General features: G+C 40.7%; 2 protein-coding genes across 5 annotated transcripts in view; one reads left to right on the top strand and one right to left on the bottom strand.

The window, feature by feature from the left end:
* Positions 1–4,825, top strand: LOC120722986 (testis-expressed protein 47). Its single transcript, XM_040014205.1, has 8 exons — positions 1–272; positions 1,557–1,629; positions 2,699–2,802; positions 2,888–2,952; positions 3,690–3,765; positions 3,964–4,098; positions 4,186–4,333; positions 4,496–4,825. Exons 1-8 carry the CDS (start codon positions 165–167, stop codon positions 4,531–4,533), a joined length of 747 nt encoding a protein of 248 aa, XP_039870139.1. The 5' UTR covers positions 1–164; the 3' UTR covers positions 4,534–4,825.
* A 1,202-nt stretch (positions 4,826–6,027) lies between these two features.
* Positions 6,028–17,971, bottom strand: part of LOC120722983 (rho GTPase-activating protein 44-like) — a 98,686-nt gene continuing 86,742 nt past the window's right edge. For 3 of the 4 annotated variants that reach the window (XM_040014199.1, XM_040014200.1, XM_040014198.1), the window contains 3 exons: positions 16,451–16,566; positions 14,442–14,825; positions 6,028–12,411 (listed from right to left, as the gene is read on the bottom strand). In XM_040014199.1, the coding sequence (XP_039870133.1) occupies positions 12,254–12,411; positions 14,442–14,825; positions 16,451–16,566 (658 nt within the window). In that variant the 3' untranslated portion in view covers positions 6,028–12,253. Of the gene's footprint in view, positions 12,412–14,052; positions 14,106–14,441; positions 14,826–16,450; positions 16,567–17,971 lie in introns of all 4 variants that reach the window. The other variant, XM_040014201.1, reaches the window with a different exon arrangement.

The following is a 17,971-nucleotide window of genomic DNA, read 5'->3' on the forward strand; positions in this document are numbered from 1 at the left end:
TTGGGACAAATAAAGTATATTAATAAGCGAACAGACTCTAGTAATTAATGACTACGTACACGTATCTGTGCCTACGTATGTACTGACGTCAAACCTATGCTGTAGGAGCGTGTTGCGATGGTAACGGACAACACACCGGACAAGAGCCGCTAAACAGGGTCGAGATGACCATGTCGCAGCTGGATGTCGACGGTTTTCCAATTTCGTGGAAAGATCCACAGGATGCAGACACAGTATCCATGTTTGATGTGATTTACGGCAAAGTGAGAGAGGTTTGTGTTTTTAACGGACACGTGGGTGATGTGTGAGTGAAAATGAAGCTGAAAGACCCCAAAACATAAGCAGCAGTATATATACACGCGTTGTGTTATGAAATGTCATTTACATGACATCACACAGATGAGTGAAGAGTGAGCTGGACAAGATTTAGGATCGAAAACTAAAACAAAGATTTAAATAAAGACATTTTACTATTTCAGGAAAAATATGATCTAATGGCAGCAACAGGTCTCAAAAAGGGAAGGGGGAAAACAAAAGACTGGACAAGTAAATGGGACTAAAAAGAAACAGCTGGAGGAACATTTTACAAGTAATTAGGTTCATCAGTAACGTTATTGGGTATGAAAAGAGCAACTCCGAGAGGCACAGGCTCTCAGAAGTAAATGTGGGCAGAAAACTACATCTACAAATTGTGGAACAGTTATAGAATATTCTTCCTCAGTGATGGAGTCAAAATGAAAGAGTAAGTTACAAGGAAAGAGTATGAATATCTCATCATTTACAAATAATACCATCAAAGAAATCTCTGTGCATGAGGCACAAGGCTGAAAATCAACTTTAGCACCAAGGGAAATGGCAGCTTGCACATCTGGAAAAGCAGTGCTGGAATACGTATACAGGTTTTAGTGCAACATTTACACCCATTCAGAATATTGCAGTATGACAATGCATCATCAGCATCATCATAGTATAGACAGTAAGAGTGTGTGTGCAAATCACCATGGAGACACCTGCCATCCCTACATGCACTGTCCTTCTTCCTGTTGGGGTTGAAGCACCCTGATTATGAGGCTGTGCTGCTCTGCGATTGGCTGCTGTGTTAATCGCACCAGTGTGCTTTGCAGCAGGCTTTGTTTAATAGGACCTGCAGAACAATAGGTTTCTAGGATATGCGCTTTTATAAACAGTGAAGGCGGGCAGCTCGCTTAGCTCTCACTCAGTCAGTGCTTCAATCGGACGGCGAAAGAAGTCAGACGGAGATTAAAGCAAAGAGATGGAGAAAAAGGGTTTTGAGGAAAAGAAGGAGGAGGAAGAAACTAGGACTAGTTTATTTCACCACTTAGTGACACGGAGGAAGAATCTGGGGGATGATGCGGTTTGTATTTAGCTTAATATGGAAAGGAGCTCAGGTTGTAAATATTGGCACACGGCCTTAAATTTTAAATGCGCACCTGACAATGATCCTCCTTTTGTGCCTGGATTGCATGTCAGAGCTTATTCTGTTGTCACTCTGCAGGCTTTCTAAGTCTCCCCCCCCCCCCACCTTCTCCCCACAGAAGATCATCCTGCAGCGGCTGATAATGATTTCTCGGCTCCCCCACGACCTTGCTGATAGGACAGACCTGGGAGGTCAGCCAGCAATTACCTTAGAGCTACAGAGACTGAGGGACTAATCACCTGATGCCAACTGAACCCAGTTTTTCTTTAGGGGAATGATCCTGTTATACTGGCAGGACAAATTAATACTCCTACTTAATTTGCTGCCCTGAAATACCGAAGCTTCTTGTTGAATCTGAACAAAAGCAGTGAAAGACTGTCTCGCTTCCTGTGTTTGGTGCTTTTATAGCTTTCACACCTCCATGTGTGAGTGAGTCTGCAGGCCTTACCTGTAAAAAAGAAATAAATTCTTTGACTAAAGTTAGAATAGAAAGCCCACAGAAGCCCCCAGGAAAGGCTGTGCCTGTGTGTCGAAAACAGAAGGAAGCCTGAATACAGAGTTTTTAAAAACTGTGATATTTAAAAAAAAAAAAAAAGGTCTTAATTTTTTTAATGGTTTTCCAGTAATGAAACAAATAAATTATAGCAAATAAGATTCTTTTTGAAAATTATTTTTTTTTAAATTAACCTCTTAACCCTCACCAGAAGTGTGTGCTATGAAACAAGATGAATGGGTTTGTTGGATTTGTTATGTTGCGATTAAAGTCAGACTTCTGTGCCGTGAAGGTGGCTCTCTTATTTACCTGGCTAGATCACCATGGCAACTGATTCTGAACACATAATTTGGTTCAGAGCAGGTCGTGTTCAGAGTTTAAAATAATATGAAAGTGCCATATTTTCTACTGCACTTCTGGAATCGCAGCTAAGAGAACACAGATAAGAAGTTTAATTAGTCTGTCTGATGGATATTTATCTGAGAGAATATTAATCAGTAAAATCAATTTCACTTTGATTTGGCCAAAGACTCACCCCAGATCAAAGGGACTTCTTGAATCTCTGTTCAGTGGCCTAAAAACTGAAGAAATATGCCATGTTCGGTCTTATGCTTAGCTAGTAGTTGTGGCTCGTTTGTAAAAGGCTGAATATAATACACAATTCTGCAATTATTAGGTCTTGAAAAGACTTTAAAGACATTCATTTTGCTTTTTAAAATGATGAACACTAAAACAAGAGGGTTTTGTCTTCTGTTGTTTCCACGCAGCTCATTATGAAAATCTCAACTTTCAGCTGAACAAACAGTACATATGGGATCACATAACAGGCCTGCTGCTGATTTATCCATCCTACCTGCTGCACATCATTGAAGTAAGTTCTCCTGCACAGAAACAACAAATGTATGGCTGAAGTTTGTGAAAGTGTGCTCAAAGTTTGCTGTGCCTCTCTCTTCCAGTCGTCCAGGGATATTCTGACTTCTGTTTTGAGAGACGTCAAAGTCATGCAACAACAGCCACACCGGTAATCTTTCTCATACTGCGGATGACTTCTATATATATATTATACGCTGAGATATGGTGCATCCCATTTCACTCATATTTATTGCTTGTCTGCTGTCTGTTAAGAAATTCATGCCACAGAGCCCACAGAGAGGGGAAATATAATCCTGTGGTTGCCTTGCATCAGGTCAGATTCACCAAATGTGACAAAAGCTTATGATGATGTCTGAGCAGTCGACTCCTTGCAGTGTGTTTTAGCATAAAGACGCAAAGCTGTTGCTTCTCTGCTGCCGTCATCTCGCTCAGAGTGTCTGACCATTCCACACTTTTGTGCTTCCTACTGTTCTAACATGTCAAAACTAAGCTTTTGATATGAAAAACAGCATTTGAACCTTAACTATCATAAATACATGTCTGGCATCTGTAACAATTCAAGCTGCATGGCAATTAGTTTAAAATTAATTAGAAAGTTCTGGACTGAAATGATGAGGCGCTGTTGCCTCGCTCCAAAACGGCCACCACATTGACACATCTTTCCAGTCAACAGCAGTGACCATTGTGGCATTTTTGTGTATATTTCTATGAAGCAGCTCTAGCTGGTCGGCTGTTGCCAGTGTGGCAAACCCCCACAGTGCTTTTGTTGCTTTAGACCAACAGCTGCTCGTTCTGGCTGCAGGCAAATAAATATTTGAGCTTTCACACACAACCTGCTGTTGTGTGTTGTGTGAGCCATAATAATTATAAGCACATCCTTTTTAGCACCTTGCTGGAAGTAAAGATTGTGTTTTTGGATCACAACCCTCAAAGAAGGCTGTTCCAGCAGTGGAGCTACAAGGTTAGCTGTCTTTTATCTTTGCACTTGATTGCTTGAAGTACTTTAATGCATGAGAGGATTATGAGAATACAAACGTTTTAGTACATAAATGAGACATAATAAATACCTTCAGTTGTAGCCATATCTCATGTTTTTAAAGTTCAAGACATTGGATTCTCTGATTGTCTCCTGTGTGTATGCATTGCTGTGTGACTGAAGGTGCTGGGTGCAGATCAGGTGATCAGGGATCCCACAGTTAAGGTACTGGAGGATGAAGATGTCAGCATAGAGACCCTTGTATGCAGCGTCCTGTCAACGCTGCAAAATCTGAGCAAAAAGCTTGAAAAATCTAAGGTGTGTTTCTTTGCAGATGATCTTTTTCCGTTTTGAAAACCAAAACTTTCTCAGAGTTTTTCTCTGATTTCATGATTGCAATCTAAGGCTCTTCCCGGGTCAGTGTTGGATGAGACACCGCAGCTGATCGTCCATCAGAAAATTCTGGAAAGGCTTTTGGGTCGAGAGGAACTCCTGAGCCCGCAGCAGTACCTAGATATGTACAAATCCACCTTAAACATCAGTATTGAGTTTGGTAAGTGACAGCTTCCAGTTGGTGTAAAGATTTATAAGAACATTTCCAATATGAAAATATTGGAACTTAGTAAATACGCACTGATCTTTGTGTTGGATCAGATACATATGGATGCAGATATGATACATACGTGACTCTGTCAATTTTCTGATGGTTTAACAGGACAGCTGAATCCAAGAAACCTTTTCTCCGCTGTTTAACCCCCTGAACAAAATGTCAAAGGCCAACTGTTTCCTGACTGACTGTTTCCCTGTAGTGATTTTGGTTCCTACACTGAAAATATTTGCTGCACTTACTGTTCACTTATTCTAGTGATACTTGTGGTCGTCAGACATCCTCTGCCTTTCCTGTCTTTTATGATAAATAGTACGTGTCCAAAAGATCCATTCACTCTTTGCTTCCCTTTTATTGTCTGTGTAGCTAGCCATGTACTGCGATCTAATAGTGTGGCATTGTTTTCCCATTCTAAAATAAAGACATATTCAAAACATACATCACTTATGTCTTCCAACAGGTTTTTGTATTATAACAAGTCACGTGCAAATTGTCATCTGTCACAGTACAGTGGTCCACTACATCCTCAGTTAATAAATGCCAATAAATGAATAAATTGCTATGCAACTTCTTGCTCAGTAAGCTTAAACATTACCTTGTGCTCAGTTAAAGATTTATAAGGGCACTTCCTTGAATCTGGATTAGTTAAAACAGATTAGAAGCTTTCATGTGTGTATAAGAAGCTGGTGGTTATGCAGGTTAACAAGGACAGTTAAGGCTTGATTATTTTCCCGCCGCTGTGTCTGCCTTGGTTTGAATGACGTTGTGAAACTGATCACATGGGTTCGTCTGGACTTCTATGTGCCTCCCATCAGAGAATTTACTTTAAAACACAGCAGCTGCAGGTGGTGGAGTTCATGCTCGGCTGTGGTGTCTGCAGCTGTCCTTAAATGTTCCTTAAATCAAAATGACAGATGCTGTAAAGAGGCTCCTGATGCTGTGGTGTCCCGAACACTCACAGGAAGCTGTTTTACTACAGTCAAAGGGGTCTTCATGTTTTGTCTTGAGCTCTTCTAATAAAAACGTGAAGAAAAAGTTTACCTACAAAGTTTTCAGTTTTTGTTCTATAGTTCAATATCTTACAGGCTCCCTAAAACCGAACATCGGTGAGCGGAAGTGATATTAGAAGTTCTCTGAAATACCCCGTGAGGATTTAAATGTCCTTTTTCACTGTTGTACTTGCCGGAAATATTTTTTGCACTCCTGATATTCCAGAAGCCTTTCTGTCATCAGTTACACCGATTTAAATGACATTTATTTGGAACAAAAAGCACAGAACATCCGAGTAATATAAAAAAAAACATTTTTAATAGTTTCAACATTCGGATGAGGATTAATTTAATTTTTTTCTCATTTTATCTTACACTGTGTTCCACTTGGTGACTGAGAGAAAGCAAGTCCAAGAAAAGGCATTTCATCTGTACTCCAAACTTTAAAGAGTCCACAGCATCACTACAGTTTGACACAAAGAACTTTTTAAAAAAAGATTCCTTGATCGATCACGTTTTCCCTTTTTGTTTTGGCCCCCGTTACTTGGAACTTAAAGTTATGCAAAGAAAAGGATGAATGGAGATGGCTGCATGCACCACAGTGTAATCTACAGACTGCGCGGGTCCACGTGACCCTACACGTCACAGTTTTTTTCTCATTTGTAGTTGATTTTAGCAGATGTTCAGTCCTCTGAAAGTGAATTATTCTGTCTTATCCTCCATGTTGTTTCGTTGTTGGTCTGTTTGGAGTCCGATGTGCTTTTCTTGATTTGCTATAGATAAAACCGGTGGAACATATGAGGATATGTGGTGAAAGCAAACAGGAAATCATGAATGATTTAAATAAACTCTTAGCAGAACTGACGGGGGAGCTTGACTCAAAAAGGTCAAAGGGCAGCACTGAATTTTCTTCTTTTCTTGCAAAGGTCGATCTATTCACTTATAAAAAATAAATACAAGCACATTTAAATAGGACCAAAGATGAGACGCATTTCATAGGCATGGTTAAAAAGCATGCTTCCGACTTCCACACAGCACAATGTCGATATTTGATACCCCTGCACACTCTTACTCTTGAAACTATGTCACAACACACACAATCCGCCTTTATCACAACCTATGTGGTGGACATTGTCTATCAGTACATTCCACCGATGTAAAAAAAGGCCTTTGAAGTTTAGTGCTCAAAGGGCATGCTTGCAAAAGCTGCAATACTGAAAACTGTCTCTGGAATCTCTTGCCGGCTGTCTTTGCTCGACTGGGTTATTGTTAATAAAGTCGTGTTTGACGTGTTCTGTATGTACAGGCTTTGATCTGAGACCCTTTAGTACAAAAACGAAGAGCAGCACATTGTAACACAGAAACAAAGACAGGACAGACCATTCACCTCGGCACAGCCTAACTGCAACAGCAAATTTGAAAAAGAAACTTTTTTCTAAATGTTAAATTTAAATTGTAAAACCATGCTGCGTTGATTCAAAATCAGTTTGAACAGCATTTCTTTTATGGCAAAAAATAAGAAGTTGGCAGATTCAAAGATCATTTGAGTACCAGGAAATAATCTGAAACTGTTTTTATCAGTAATTAAATGGATTTTCCAAACATAACAGAGAAATCTGCTCAGGATTGACAACTTTTCTTGGTGCTAAGTGATAGAAAGCTTTCTTTTTCTACAGTTTTTGGAGGAAGCTTAATTTATAGTCCTGTGGTGAATCTGCCTATGCTAAAAAAAACAACCAAGGCCCTGAAAATTTAAAATCCGGGCCACACATTTAAACAGGTTCTTAATGTTCGGCCTGGCCAGTGTTCTTTGTGGTCTGCACAGCAACAAGCGTCCCATCAAAATGACATAGACAGGCAGACATCCACAGCACCTGCAAGCTAACAAGCTAGCCAACGAGGAAAGCAAGAAAGGGCTCGGTCTCGTAGTAATAGAGCTGCTTCATTCACTGTTATGTGCACCCAGAAAGGCTCGGCTATGGTACAGGGAAACAACACGATCAAAGATCATGATCAATCTACGTCTCATGACATGTTGACGGCTTTATGTCCACAAAGTGAGGAGGCTATATGAGTGATACATTATTAATTAAAACTACAAATTAAAAATGTCTGGACCCTCGTGTGATTTCTCTTTCCTATCATGGTCCTTTAGTGACTCCCACGCCATAATGAGTGGCGTGGTTTTACAATCATACTTGTGCTCTGCTGTGTTGGACTTGGAGCTGATAAATGCGGAACAACGGGAAAGAGAGAGAAACACCACACGATTACGGTGGTAAATCAGACCCAGCGTTGCTTAATCTTACTGCTCTCATCAGCGTTGGGTCAGACTAGATCTCAGGACCAGTCACTATGAGATCACAGTGGAGCATTTAGTATCTTGACAGCCAGACATTCCTCTGAGGAGGTGGTGGAAAGCGAAAACACAGGTAAATAGAGAGCACATAGATAAAAAGGAGCCAGAAACACCTGCCCAGCTGAATGGCAATGTGGCTCCGCAGCTACTGGATGTGTAAACACCAACTGTTTAAAATGTCCTTGTTGGAATTACAGTCGTAATATAAAAAAAATAAACATGAATGGAGTCATTTCCCCAATATTCAATTCTATTAACTGTCAAAATGAGTTGTTTTTCAGTGTTACATTAACACTGGGTAATGAATTAGCACTGTGAGCACACTAAATGCAACTAGAGCCTATTACACGTTGGTTCACAGAGGCATTATCCTTGTAATAATCAATATACATTTTTGAGCATATTACCGCCACTGTAGGCTGTGTTGCCACAGCAGCAAGGTGGATGCCAGGCTATGCCAGAGGATACAGGGTCTCTACAGGTTAATGCAGCACTATAAATTAAGCTTTAGTCAGATAAAAGAAGCATCTTGATGGTTTGGATGACCTCTGGTATTTCTTTTTTGTACCAATTTAAAATTTTCTGCTTGTAAAAAAATCTGTTCTATGCAAACTGTTGTTTAACGTCTGTTTTTTCTTAAACATATAACCTCTGTTGCATTGCTGTCTGGTTCTGCTGTCTAAAAGACAGTAATGCAGCAGTTTTCATGCAGAGTCTGTTTAAACCTTTCAAACTGTGATCGATGCGTCACTGCAACTGCAGCACCCCACAGACACTTATTTTTATTTCTAAAGAACACACAATCACATTTCCACGAATCTCAAATATACCAGGAAATGTGCTCAAAGCTGCACGAGACGTCTTGAATTTTCACGTAGCTGCAGTGATGTGTTGTTGTTTTTTTTGTTGTCTAAAATCAAATCTAAAAGTTCAAGAGGTTCATTCTGAGGTCAGAAACTGCAAAACAAGCACTAGATTTGACCTTTCAGTCTGCTGTACCATGTTAGGCTTGTGCTAGTTCCAGCAACATTATAATATTATACATATAGTATGGATGTTGATCATCATTTATCCTTTTCAATACAGTATTTGTATATATCTATATATTTATATATATATATATATATATGAATTTCTCCCTTCAGTATATACAGAACAAACTGTATAGAGGCTTCGGTATTTACAAGAGTCCTGTGAGTGATATCGCGCTTTAAAGAAAGACACAGGTAGAGCAGCACAGTGACTTTGAGGCCATGTGTAGTGGATGTTTTCAGGACAAAAGGAAAGTCGTATAAATCTGGATAGGTCACAACAAAAACCCACCGCAAGGCAAATAGCAAACTACTGCTGTCGTACACAAACCTTGTTACTCCAGTTTAACTGATTTTCAAGTTTCCTCTTAAACTGAACCTGCGATTCCTGAAAAGGTTTTGATGCGGCAGCAGAGCAATTCTGGTCCCACGTTTGAATACTTGAAAAAAAATTCCTCAGATTCATGTGCAGCGGAAACGACCACAGCTCCTCATACCTAGTAAAAAGTATTCAGAAATATATCTGTATAAATACTCTCATCAAAATAAACACATATACACACATATCTTTGCACTTGCCTCTGGTTCACTAAAATAGACCAAAAATATCAGCATCATCAGGCAGGGTTCCTATAAACTGTAATGTGAATGTGGCTGAAAATGACAGAAAAACTGTGCTTATTTATAAGAGACCAAGCACCTTTTTTCTGAAAGTGTCTCTAGACTGTTTTCTGGCTTTGCTACGATATGACAGGATGTTAAATGTGTCAGGGCTGTTGCTCTTTCCCAAGAATGGTTCAATATGTCAATACAAGTTTGCACTGTATGAATCCTGGAGTGTGATACAGCAGGTTCATAATCTCTAAAATCTTTGTTTTTTAGCATCTTTCCACCTGTTGTTTGCGTTCTGTGTCAGTCTTACTGGTTTCATCAGTGTTGTTTCAAACAACATCTGCTAAGCTAACAGGAAACACAAAGTTAGCATCTGGCCGGTGCATTTAATGGAGTGTTGGGCACCTAAAGAGCCAGATATGTCTCTCTCATCAAGTGGTGGAGACCAAAAACTGAGCTAAAAAGAGCTAAAAAGAGAAAAAGTATAAAGAAAAGCAGATGAATTGAATGATATTGCTTGCTAAGGGTGTACGGCAATCACACATGCCTAAATATGACTGCCTAGCAACCACTGATCGCTAAGGAAAAAGTTATATTGGCCGAATCGTTGGAGGTGAGTGACGGGTGAAATTGGTCACAAAGAGGGTGTTGCACCAAGAACCTCTGATCTAAATTATTATTGCATGGCACAAGCATGCAATTGGGTTTCAGAGTGCAGTGAAGCGCATGCTACTTCCTATGTGAAAAGGAAACAGACTGTTCACCATCAAAGTAAAAGTCGTGCCTTACAACTGCATCCAACACCTTTCAAAACATGAAACTTTAATTTTTTACTTCAACTGTTTTGAAGGCGAATGATCTCCATTTCCACTTTGCATCCCACTTTCCACAGTTTCATTACTGCTCAGCAACCGTGGCAATCTGCAAGCAACCAAAGCAATCACAAGGTGGTCTTTGGTGCATTACCGTATACCTCTTTCTGACCAATTTCACCTAGAGACTGCCAGCAATTTCTAGCAACCATTTGGCAACCAGTTGGGGAATACAAATTTTCCCTAGTGACCGGTGGGTACCATGGGATCACTGACAGGTCTTTAGGCCTGTGCGACTGGGACCTTAATCTACAGAGTCAGGATGAGGAGGTTAACCATTTAGGAGTTCAGAGTAGATCTGCCAACTCAGGTGGTTTGATTATGATGACCAAAAATAAGTGAAGTGTTGTCGGCATGTCTTACTGGGAGGCGACCTTGGCCCAAAGCCAGCAGACGCTATTCAGATTTGAGCTCTCGGCTGGCTGCAGAATTCCTCGGTTTCCCACCAGAAAACCTGGAAATTGGGAGATCTGGGCATCTCTGCCTACCATGGCCTGAACCCAGGTAGGCAGCAGAGAAATAATGGATGGGTGGATAGCAGGTCCAAAAGTGATACAATATAAATTAATTAGGTTTGCCAAATTATTTAGCATAGTGTTTGAGGACAAGCATCGAATCGCTATCGAGCTAATGCGCTGACCAACAGTTAGTGGGAACAGCACAGCAATGAGCCCAGCAAAAGTAAAGAGAGGACAACTACCTGCCAGCGAACTGCCAAGTAAACAATGCAAAATGTTTAATATTTAATAGGTTTCTGTCTAATGTCTCGTGACAAAGGAAACACACAAGAAAACCCCACAGGGCACCCCACCCACAGAGCTGGCCATTCAGAGCCTCCGCTACTGCTATGTGGAGGAAGTTTATTTTATTTTTAAAAAATAAACGATGTGGTTATGCACTCCAGGCTTCACAGTTACAAACTTGTACATCCTTGAAACTGAAATGACGCCTAACTCGACAAAGAAAAATGAAAGATCTCATTCGGCTTTGCGTCCTGCCAAAAAATATTTCTGAGTAAACACAATTGAGTTTTTCATTTTTCATACTGGTGGACGTTTCATAAACTACAGCATGTATCTCATATACTTTATAGCTCCCTGACAGCATCAACTATATAGCTCTCCCGTGGATACAAAATATGATCTGGGTTAGATTGTTAATCGTATCATACACTCTGAAAATGTACAGTATAAACAATAAATATCCAGTGACTGATATCCTGACTGAATGCCTTGTTATAAAGAGAAAGGAGTGATTGGGCGTTTAACCGCTTCCCAACCTGCTTAGTTAACTTCTAAACATCTAAAACATTCATTCCTGTTTTTGCTCCACGACACCGACAGTGCAACATCATATAATACAATTACCACTTCACTTAACACGTCACACACACTAGCAAAACACACACGCGCACGCGCTTTCCAAAACGACACACTGGCACACTCACAGTGAACGCTCAAGTGGGACTGAAATTCGGGGCCAGAGGCGTTTCAAGCCAAGAGGAGATGAACGGTGAGAGAAGGAAGTTAACAGGACAGATATACAGCACTGTGTTAGTTTGTTCTTAAATTCACTCATGAAAAGCAGCAGCAGCAGCAAAGAGCACTCATCCTCCCAGCAGCCTGTTTCCAGTCTCATGTGAGTGAGGTTAAAGGCAATATTGCAAGTGAATCAAATAAGGCAGAAAGAAAAAGAAAACATTAAGTTAAATTAAAAAAAACAAACATCCAGCCAATGCAAAATGTCAAATCTTCCCCTGACAACACTGTCGCCAAAACCGTGTGTATGTGTGTTCACCAGATTTTTTTGTTTTACTGTATAGAAGTGCTTTTTTCTTTTGTACGCGCTGGCCCCTCTGGATCGAGCACAGGTGAGGCGTGATGAGGAGGTCCAGAGGTGGCCGCTGAGGCCGAAGTTAATGCAGCTGGAGAGGCGAAAGGTCAATGAATGATCGAGACGGCACAGCAGTAGCTTGACGGAGAGGGTGGGGGAACTCGGTGGCGTCATAGCACTGTGCTCTCAGACTCTTCCTCCGAGTCCTCTTTGCTGTTGGCCGACTCCAGCTGTGCCACTGAGTTCCTGAAGGGGGAGATGTGGGTCAAGTCAAAAATACTGTCCAGTTCCATGTTAATGACGGGGATGTCCAAGTTGCAGAGGGAATCTGGCAGAACAGAGAGAACAAGCAGAGGATAAGCAGACAGATAAAAAACCACGCAAACAGAGAAAAAGATCCTTCCAGATGTGATTCATCAGCGCTGAATGATGTCACACACAGCAGACGTCCAAACCAAGGTTGGAAGCGTGAAGAAATAAATTAAAAATGCATGACAGGGATTCACAGTGTAAAAAGTGTATGTGTCTGTTGAACATCACCATTCCCTAATGGTGGGCAGGGGTGTCAAACATGAGGCCCAGGGGCCAGAATTGGCCCAGAGAAGACTCCAATCTGGCCCGTTGGATGACTTTGAAAAATGTGAGAGCTTGTGTCTGTGTGGAGCTAGCTCTGTGTAGAGGGGACAATGACACAACAAACACTAACTATCGATAAAGTTAGATCATTTTGACCAAACTAGCATTTTATGCAACACAATTAAGATTTCCTGTCACTGAAGGCTATTTGTCAAAATCAAAATCCTGCTGATGTACCACATGGACTTAATATATGCAGGCAAAACAAAATCCAAACAATATCTGTGCAGTTTACAAGCTCTTTTTATCCACTGCAAGCAAGCAGGCAACAAAGGGTCATGGCTTCTGAGGCAAGGCAAGTTCAGCGTACCCAGGATCTCTTTCTGTTATCTGGATTCACCCTAACGTCAACAATCAGGCTAAACCCCGGCATGCATCAGTCTAACTATGAGAATCTGACCAGACACTTTTATCAGTAAGACTGGAAAACAATTGCTAAAAAAACCCCACAAGGTTTAGTCTATATTAACCCACAAAAGAAAACTAAAAACTCAGACTGTAAGGCTGACAGTAAAAATTTGATGGTTTACAATCAAGAGGCTCAAGGAAACATGATGCTATTTTACAGAGAACTGATTGGTCAGTAGGTGGTGACTTCATAACTGTTAATGTCTAATTTTAAACATTTTCTGCTTCGATCCAGGTTAGGTCTACGCCATGTTACCATGGTAATATACCTAGTAAAGGCAAACAACCTATATAATACTGAAAACCCCAGGTTAGACCTGAAGTTACCTGGATAAGCTGAGCTCTCCCTTCATATATTACAGACCTTTGGTGCTTGTGCTTACCTACCTATATAGAAATTTGGCTAGTATGCCATGCAGTACATGTGTACTTATATAATATATTACTATAATATTGACAGTGAAGACATCTAGTGTACAACATGTGATGGAAAACTGGTGCAGACAGGAAGTGCGCTGACTGAGGGGACAGAGGTGGAGTCGGTGGGAAGCGTGAGGGGTGTGTGGGTGGGGTGACAGATGAAGCCAGGGAGAGGAGGGGCAGCTGGAGCAGGGCATTATGGGTGGGAATCCTAAGCGCGGGAGAGGTTGGGATCGGTGGACAGTCCGGTATGCACGCCCATGTAAGCCATGCATCAGTCTCAGCCACCATGCAAAGGCCAACAAAATGAGTAAAAGGTGGACTGAACACAGCGCCTGTATGGTCATATGAGTGAGGCTGCCGTAGAGCAGCGGATAATCTTAAACCTGCATCTACTGGCAGCTTCACTGTGTTGTGAGCATGTCAGCGGGCGGCTCCGTGTTTGGGGTTTGAGGGTACCGAAGAGGAGGGGAAGGGAGGCTTTAGCACAGAAACTCCTGCTTACCCTAAAAGTCCCTCTCACACACAGAATCACACTGAACCTCTCGCCTCATACCGCTGCAGGTGAGACGATAAGAGGGGAAGAAATTACATGAAAATCATGATTAGAACCTGCAGGTGATGGAGAGGCAAACAAATGCATAATACACGACTCCTCTCCTGATGGAGAAGGACACCAAAGGATAGTCTGCTGTTATCCTACATCTATCATTATTGCCAATAAATGTCATGAATAGACCAAAAACAGTGCATATACATCCAAGCACATGAACTTAAATAATAAGAATTCATAATATTTGTCAAACTATGGCATATTATTTATCAAATCTACATACAGCAAAAAGAATTACGAACACAAAGTGCTTTAAAAAAAACGGTCAAGTTTAGCATTACCAGTGGACATGCTTTCCCCAGGAGAAAGGCCGTCCAGGAGCCCAGATGAGTGCTCCAGAGGCTGGGGACTAGTGCCAGGTGTGGATGGAGGCTGAGGAGGAGGCAGGCTGGGTCTCTGCCGGGGCGGCTTGGGGGTCGGTCTGGCCTTGGTGAGAGTCCCAGCCAACGAGGGCGGAGAGGACAGAGACGGGGTGGTGACCATCTGCAACTGACCCGGGGAGCTGATGGTGGCATATCCCTGCGGGTAGCTGAAGCCATAAGGGGAGGGGGTGCTGGGAGGAGTGGGAGACAGGCTGACTGGAGACGGTTGACCTGTGGACTGGTCGGACATGGCTCCCGTTGGGCAGTAAGGGCCTTTAGGCGGGATCGGAGCCAGCTTCTTTGCTGTAGAGAGACCACCAAGAAAGAACATAAGATGATCAGGGTCTGCAATATTTCCAAAATAAAAGGCATTTAGCAGTCTGCTAGCATGTCTGTTTGTCAAATTAAAAGTGTTCAATTTTTATAGAAATCTGCGGTGATGCTTTAAAGTACCAGATTTTCAACATAAAAGAAAAAAAAAAAAACTTTGACATGCCCATTTTTCCAAAGTAAAAGAAATTTGCTTTAATTTGCCAGATCTTCAATATAAAAGCTGACAGTTATAAAAAAAAAGTTACCATGATAACAAATGTCTCTATATTTCTGAAATAAAAGCAACCAGTGTTCTTTAAGAATAAACAAATGTTTTGACATGCTATTTCAAAGTAAAAATCACTTTTTAGTCATATAAATGTATCCGGATGCTTCATAGTACCAGATTTCCAACATAAAAGCTCCTTGTTAGCCACGAAAAAGTTATCAGGGTGAACCAAAGTCATATTTCCAAAACAAAAGAGTTTTAGGAATTTACCAGCATAATCTGACATCTTTGTTTTTCAGTTAAAGTAATTTAAAAGAGTGTGGGAAGCTACGAAAAAGATGCATAAATAAAACGTTTAACAGGATTATCACATTTGTATCAGTTTTACAAAATAAATGTAGTTATCAGGATTCCCAGAAATGTCAGATTTTCAAAGTACACCCCCTAGTTAGCTTTTATAACTTATAAAAGCTAACTTTATAACTTTTTTTTATAATAAAAAAAAAATAAAATATATATATATATATATATATATATATATATATTATATTTCTAATGCAAAAGGATGCATGTCTTGGTGTGTTAGTGTGTGATGCTAAACCAAAGTCAATGTAATTCAAATGTTTAATATGTTCTGGCCATATTAACAAATGCACTAATGTTTCTGCATCGTGACCTTCATCAGAGCGCGACCTCTTGTCATTCTTTTCTTCTGTATGAAGCTGTTTTTTGGTCAAATTTCCCACATATCAAATCATAGAAAACACAATTTCTTTTACAGGCCAACTCTGACAAGTGATGTGTGAAATCAAAGTTTAAGTGTAAAAGAGATGCTTGTCTCGTCTTCAGTCTAATAAACTCTGAAGTTCCCCAGACAAATTTACCCATCAAATTGCTCATTAATTATAATATCTGCCTTAATTAAACCCTTCAATCATACAGCATCAAGTCAAGTTTATTTCTTCAAACTAAACATCGCCCTCTTATCCTTCGAGTCTGAGGATATTTTAGCAGATAAAACTCTACTGCAGCCGTCAGTCAGTTATTATGTGGTTTTCCAAGGACCTTTTCCCCTCTTTTGTGCAGCAACCAGAGTGGAAACAATGAATGAAAACACACTTTTGCAGATTTACATCCTCTCCACACGAGAGGTTCCACTGTAACTTAAAATGACCTCATTCACAGCACTGACTAATAGATTAGACAGATTCTATTAGAGCCTGAGAGACAGCTAAATGAACACAGTGTACTGCATCTTTTTTTTGCTGTCACAGTACTGGGCAAGGTGCAGTTTTTAAATCCCCAAAAGTAATTACTTTTACTATTTTTACCATGTTTTTGAGACAAGCTGAGATCCCTGTCATACATGCCCAGTTAGTTGCATTACCTCTCCTCAAGGTGTGCGGACTGTGGTCAGAGAGCTGCGACTGTCCACTAGAGGTCACTGCTCCCTGGAGCCCCTTCTGTCCAATCACTGGAGACAGCTCCTTGTTCTTCAGAGTACTGAGGAGAGAGTGAAGGACAAAACACACAAACACACACATTACGATATACTTTCTTCTGTAATTTACTAACCCTGCCTCCATAAATCTCTTTGTTTTATAAAAAAAAAAAAGGAAAATATATGAGAGCAGCCATAATTCCCGGTGACCACTGTTGCAGATGGACATGTAGTTTATACAGTTGAGCAAAAAAAGAAGGAAAGAAAATTCAAACATATCCTGACAGCTTAATAAATTTTCCTTACTCCTACAGCACAGTGTAGCCAGAATGCCAATGGGAAGAAGGTCTTAAGGTCAAAACATAACCAGTTTACTCTCTGATCGACTGACTCTCCTCAGCTACGCCTCAACACACTCTCACTCTTCAGCAAATGAGACATGGAAGGCGACTGAAGCAGCCAGCATTCAAAGGGAAGCTATTATGCTGATACGATATCTGGATTTTCATATTAAACATGGCTAAAGTTTCAAATTAATGAGGTCAGGATATGTAAAAGTAATATCTGTGATACTACTACTACTTACCTTCTGCCCTATTTCAGCCAGTTTTTCCTGCTCTTAGCTCTGAATGATGTCAGAGAGAGTGGACAGACCACCTGCTGTTCAAATCTGTTTATAAGCGGCAGAAGATAGCAATGTTTTCTGATATTTACTAAGATGTATTTGACTGTTCAACACCTCCAAACATCTCTTACAGGACTGTGACCTCATCTTTTTTTAAAGGACGCTTTATGAGACTGTGGTTGTCTTTGGTTTTGTCTGACATGTGGTAGTTAGCAGTGTGTACTTCCTCCCTCTTTTAATGGTTGCTGGTAATCAGCTTGTAGATGGGTAATGCAACCTTACATAAGGGGAAACTATTTATTCTCTATCAGTGCAAATATGTATAAAAAAAGCAAAATAGGTCCCCTTTAAACTCATATGAACATGTTGCTGTAAACCAAAGCAGATGTTTTTTGCTGTTTTGCTCCTGCACACATCATTGCCTTCGCATTCAAAATCTCACTGACTCATTAACGCTGACTTTTATAATCATTGACTGAAAGCTTTGGATTTCCTTTGTTGCCTGGCAACAGGCTCCTGAATACCCTGCTCACAAGGAAAGTTATGGATTGCATACATGGCAGCAAAATTAAAGATGGATGTGATAATGGAATCCTTAAAGCGCTTTGATTTCTATAAGTGACAGCTGCAAACCAAGCGAGTTAATAGGACACAGAGTAGGGTGGCACTGAAGGGAGTTTCTTTTTTTCTTTTTTAAAAAAAAAATCACCCCTCTCTCGTGCTTCCTTGTCCCTGCGGGGGCCTCTCCTTATTTGTGTGTGATTTGTGTTAGTGGGAGCGGGTTGAGCAGGGCTCTGTATTTACCTCGTCAGCTTGGCTCCTCTCTCCCGGCTACAGGCACA

Source organism: Simochromis diagramma, unplaced genomic scaffold (genome assembly GCF_900408965.1).
Source record: "Simochromis diagramma unplaced genomic scaffold, fSimDia1.1 OVJJ01000669.1, whole genome shotgun sequence".
In the NCBI taxonomy this organism is placed as follows: domain Eukaryota; kingdom Metazoa; phylum Chordata; class Actinopteri; order Cichliformes; family Cichlidae; genus Simochromis; species Simochromis diagramma.